The sequence below is a fragment of the Arachis ipaensis genome, chromosome B10 (genome assembly GCF_000816755.2).
Source record: "Arachis ipaensis cultivar K30076 chromosome B10, Araip1.1, whole genome shotgun sequence".
NCBI classification, from domain to species: Eukaryota; Viridiplantae; Streptophyta; class Magnoliopsida; order Fabales; family Fabaceae; genus Arachis; species Arachis ipaensis.
Genome location: NC_029794.2, coordinates 46,636,778 through 46,641,955, shown reverse-complemented (window position 1 = coordinate 46,641,955; position 5,178 = coordinate 46,636,778). Strand labels below are relative to the sequence as shown.

General features: G+C 35.8%; 1 protein-coding gene and 2 long non-coding RNA genes across 3 annotated transcripts in view; 1 reads left to right on the top strand and 2 right to left on the bottom strand.

The window, feature by feature from the left end:
• Window positions 289-2,861, bottom strand: LOC110267599. The gene is made up of 2 exons (XR_002355396.1): window positions 2,801-2,861; window positions 289-388 (listed from the first exon to the last, which is right to left on the bottom strand). It is a non-coding gene; the product is annotated as an uncharacterized LOC110267599 (long non-coding RNA).
• LOC107622104 lies at window positions 2,860-3,694 on the bottom strand. The gene is made up of 3 exons (XR_002355395.1): window positions 3,247-3,694; window positions 3,045-3,115; window positions 2,860-2,904 (listed from the first exon to the last, which is right to left on the bottom strand). It is a non-coding gene; the product is annotated as an uncharacterized LOC107622104 (long non-coding RNA).
• Window positions 4,590-5,178, top strand: part of LOC107622037 (protein FAR1-RELATED SEQUENCE 11-like) — a 1,061-nt gene continuing 472 nt past the window's right edge. The window contains exons 1-2 of the mRNA XM_016323972.2: window positions 4,590-4,784; window positions 4,877-5,178. Of these exons, the coding sequence (XP_016179458.1) occupies window positions 4,898-5,178 (281 nt within the window). The 5' untranslated portion in view covers window positions 4,590-4,784; window positions 4,877-4,897. The remainder of the gene's footprint in view (window positions 4,785-4,876) is intronic.

Sequence of the window (5,178 nt, the reverse complement as noted above, 5' to 3'; positions counted from 1 at the left end):
TATCTCGCACTACAAGAAAAACTGGCTTTTGCTATGCTTTTAAAGCATTCCAAATATGCAAAAAGTGTAGCGATATCTTTTTACCACGCTTTTTTAGAAACGTGCCAATAGGAGACATAGCCACGCTTTTGAAGGGAGAAAATAAGAAAATATAAAAAAAATTAATTTTTTTATTGATTTACATAAATTATTTACATGCTATAATTATAATTAAAAAAATTACAATTCTATAATAAAACTAATAATTTAATTTACATACTGCAAATGTAATGTCAATAAGCCATAACAACCTCTTTGTTTCCAGCTGAAATATGGAGAAAAATGCTTGACCCATTTTTGGAAAATTTACCGAAAAACCATCAATTGAGTGTTGATTACCTCATCAGTTCTGCAGATTACGAAAAAGCAACACGCATCAATAGAAAAATGGAAAATTGTGCCCATACATGAGGTCATAGAACTATAAGCCAAACTAACCCATGATGAAAAATTCCATAAATGGATTTATAGAAGATGATCACCAAAGAAGTAGCAAGAAATTCAACAAAAAAGAAAAGAAAAGAATTTTCATAATTATAAAGAATCCAACAACAGTCAAAATCAAAGGCACTGCACTACACTACACAACATCATGTGATTCTTGTTTGCACGCAAAAATAATTAATCAAGATAAACAACAGAATCAAATAGAAGAAAGCAAGATGAGAAATTAAAGTAGAAACTTTACCAAGAAACACAAATAGGATTCATTTTCAGCTCCTCTCAACAGAAGAGAACAGGGTGAGTCAAAAATAGCATGAGCCAGCAAATAGCTGAATAATTGATAAGAGATGTTGAAAAAAGAGAGTACAATAATTGACTATTTGACACTGACAAAAATCAAATAATTGATTCCCATTAAAAGAGATTGCATCAGAAAACAGGTTCAATAACATCACTTTACAATAGTAATTTGTGCAAGTTCAACCAACTAAATCAGTAGAGGATGTTAACCTTCTTTCCACGCCCTTGCCAAATAAACCAAATAATCTTTTCTCAAAAGAATCAGCAAAGTTATCGTCTTTAAATAAGTCTTAAATATTCGTTTTAATTACAACCTTATACTTTTATAAAAGTTCGAACATAATCTCCTCTAAAAATAGAACTTAGCCACTCATACTGGTTCCCTTTTTCTCAACATTTCACCAACCTTTTATCAACAAGTACCACAACAATATATTCTCAAAATATTTGATAATAGTGTAAAAATCAATTTTTAAACCCTATACCCAGGGTAGTTACCAAAACAACATTCACAGCCTAATTTCAATTTTGTTTTTAAAATATAAAATGACTTCGGAATTGCACAAACTTTATATCCATACGACCGTCTCGGATTAAGCTTTCTATTAAATGAAAAATCATAATTTTTTGCTTACTCTAACTTCCGGAATAGAAGCAAAACTGTGACTGCTCTGCTGTGTCTTAAAATCAGAAAATAGCAGCAGCATGTGATATTCAAAATTCAATATAAAATCCAAGTTAAATCTAACGACCTTAAAAAATTAATGTGATTCAACTTCACTCATCCAGGTTTCTTTTTCAATTAGTTCTAGATCAATATCGTTTTCAATGAAGGAGTTATATAACTTAGAAGTTGAGTAATTTTCTGCAGAATTCTGTTTTAAAAGTTAATGAACATATCCTCTTCCAAATCCCATAACTTACTCATTAAAATATTGACAGCCCTGAAATTTAAATCACATATGCTAAACATACTTAAATTGCACTTTCAATTGGTTCCATCTCAATATCTATCCAGAATCCAAAGTTATAAACTCTCAAAGTTACTGATTTAAGGAAACAGAATCTGGCTTTTACTTCATAATGCATCATCTTTCAAAAATTCATATCTTTAAAACTACAGGTCCAATCGTTCTGAAATTTTATGGCATTAAAATAATAGGACTAAAGTTTCATTTAAAATTAGTTTCATTTCAAAATTCAATTCGAAACACTCACAGCAGAGCCAACAAGTTACTGCTGTTCTAAAAATTCTGCAGTAAAAATCAGATTCCACAACCATAACTCAAAAATTCACCATAAATAATATACTTAACAAAAAGGTCTTAAATTCCCCAGTCCAGCTCCTTATATTTCCAAGATTAATCTAGACTTGGTCTCACACAATTTCGATCATCACAGAATTAGTTATAGCTTTTCAAAGTTACCGATTTCATTTAAAGATAATGCAGAAAATCAGATTTTTCAGTTTAATTTTGAAAATCACAACTAATTCTCCAGTTAATTCAAACTTCTCAAAATTAAATTCCAACAACGAATTTCATCCTAGTTTACTTAGCTTTTACTCTCTTATCATTTCGATTACTGTTGAATATCTGATTTACTTCCAAAGTTTCCATTTAATTTCAAAACTCAGATTCTCAACAATCAATTCAACATTTCAAGATTCATTCCTCCAAATATTCTCTAAACCTAACTCCATCAATCACCAACTAAGTCCATTACAATAATCATATAACCAGTTTAATAACAAAAATTTCAATTTAATCCATCAAAATACAGAATTCACAACAATCTCTCATCAAACAATTCATAAACCACGCATGATCAATTTCACAAAATCAACGAATTCAATCAAAGTTCCAACCAAAATTTCATTCATTCCAATCATAATCTCAGCCACAATTCAACATTCATATAACCAATCAATCACTCACAACTATTATACCTATTTACAGTTATCCAATAAACTTTGTCAGCATTCTTAAATTAAAACCGTTTAAATTAAACCTCCTACCTCGATTAGCCGAAATTCGATAATTAAGCGCAGCAAACACCTCTTTTGTTTTAGCAGGAGCAACAGTAACTCTAACAGTTCTTTATTATCATCAACACTATCTCCTGTGATAGTTCCATCAACAAACAGAGAAGGTAGAGCAGGAGTGTTAAATAGAGACATGGGTTTTCCTTAACAGAACAGAAAAAGACTAAGGAGCAAAATGGAAGTAGCGCAAATTCAAGAATGGAAACAGTAGAGTTACCGGTAAATTTGTCTTGGTTTCGGCAACGACGGCGACAGCGAAAGAACACAACTCCTCTCCCTTCTCACATTCTGTTCGACGGCGTTCTCACTCCCTTCGACGAAGGCAAAAGCGGCAAGCAAGAATAACAATAACCAAAATAGGTCGTAAATGGTACAGAATTCAGAGACGGACGAAGGAGGCTGTGGTGACCGAGCAATACCAGGGCAGTAGCTGAAATAGTTCGTAGCAGCAACGCCAACGATGCTTCTCTGACGGCAGACTCTCAACAGTGGCTCTATCAACGAAAACAGGGCGCAACAGCAATGGTGTGACCCCAATCGACGGTAGCGGCGGCGGCGGAGCAGGACGGTGCGAGAACGGACCTCGTCCTTCTCCTTCCAGGTTCGTTCTTCTGACAGCAGCGACGGTTAGGATTCGGCAGCAGTGACTCCCTCAATGGCGACGGCGGCGGTCTAGGTGGAATTGGCCGTGATGACGGGAGCAGCCTTCCTCCCCTTCCTTGACTCTCGAGCTCTCCGTCTCCCTCTCTCTGTCCCTCTCTTCTCCTTCCTCTTCTTCCCGTTTCCCCCTCTCTGTTTCCCTGATTCTTTTCTTCCCCTTCTACGTATGTTTTGTTTGTTTTGATTTAGGGATTAATGGAATTAGGGTCTTATTTGAAAACTTTAAGGTTAGGGTAAAATATGTACTAATAATATAGAAAAGTTATCCGGTATATCCACATAAGTGTGTGGAATATGGTATTCAACTATTCATTCTACCACCAAGTAGGTTGTTTTAAATTTATCCTTTAGTGAAGGGCAGATAGTCTAAAATAACCTCAAGCATTCTATTAAAATTACATTAAGGACTAGATGTGGAAGCAAAGTTGGAGTGAAACTTCTTAATTAGCATAGCTAGCGTGAGTTCAAAAGCTGTGGGCCTGAGCCGGTTTTGAGAAAACCCATCTGATTGTTGAAAGAAATAGTCTTACAAGAGCAAAATCAGATCGAAGGTATAATGGAGTGAGAGAGTGGGTGCAGCGGTCCAGTATTGGATTGATCATCTCCGAAGGAGTGCGTTCATTTTCTGTTGAAGGAGGAATGATGTATTTCAGTAAAGACCAAAGTGGGTTGCCAGTGAAGGATAAGGTCAGTAAACTGTTGCCTATACGATGTTCAATGTTAATTAGATTTTAGTAATATTTTGCCTGTGCTCGGTGGGTATTTTGGGGGGAGGGGCACATCAGTTTCGAACAGTGTATGTGGATCCATTAAATTTTTTGTTAGAAACGTAGATGATGTGTAGATGGGTCTAACAGATAATGAAAGAATATAAATTTGTATAGTAAATTTTTTGCGTAGCCTAAGGGTGCTGTGATTGTGGAGAGTTTATTGGTATGGAATACCGAGTTATTTTAGGAGTCAATTAAGTAAGGTACTTTGTGATGTGATTTTTGAGGAAGATGATTATTAGTTTAAGTATAGCATGTTTTAATTTGGAGTGTTGGTGGCGTCACGTTCATGGTCTGTCCGTGTTCTTCTTACCCGACGTAACTGACATTCTGCTTGCTCGATTTGCCATAGTATTGCTGAATAGTTTTGCGAGGTACAGAGTCTTGGGGGAAGTTGGGGCAGCAGAGATAGAGCAAATTTTTTTTTAATGTCTTCTTGTAGCAGAACGGTCCACGAATTGGATGCAGAGAATGAAGAGAATTTTAACATCTCAGAGGATAGCGAGAATTGTGATGCAAGGATATGAGTGGCTTTGGTGTATAATTTAGTAGGTTTTATAGTAATTGTAATTTAGGATTGTTAGTGGTAACCTTAACTAGTCAGCTTGTCTGTGTGCAGGAGACGCCGGTGGATACAGGGATGGAGGCAGAGGCAGAGGAGTTGGAGGGAGAATCATCGGATGAACGACACGGTGAGCAAAATGGCATGGCTGAACATGTAATGCTAAGTCGTGCACAGATATTAGAGATGGAGTTCGCTAACCCGGATGAGGCGTGTCATTTCTATGAGCAATACAGTCGAGCAAAGGGTTTTTCCATGCGACAAGGGAAGAAAATGAAGAATAGGAAGGGTGAAATTGTTCGCTACACGTACCTGTGCAATAGAGAAGGATTTAGACATAGAAAATGGCTTCAGATGCA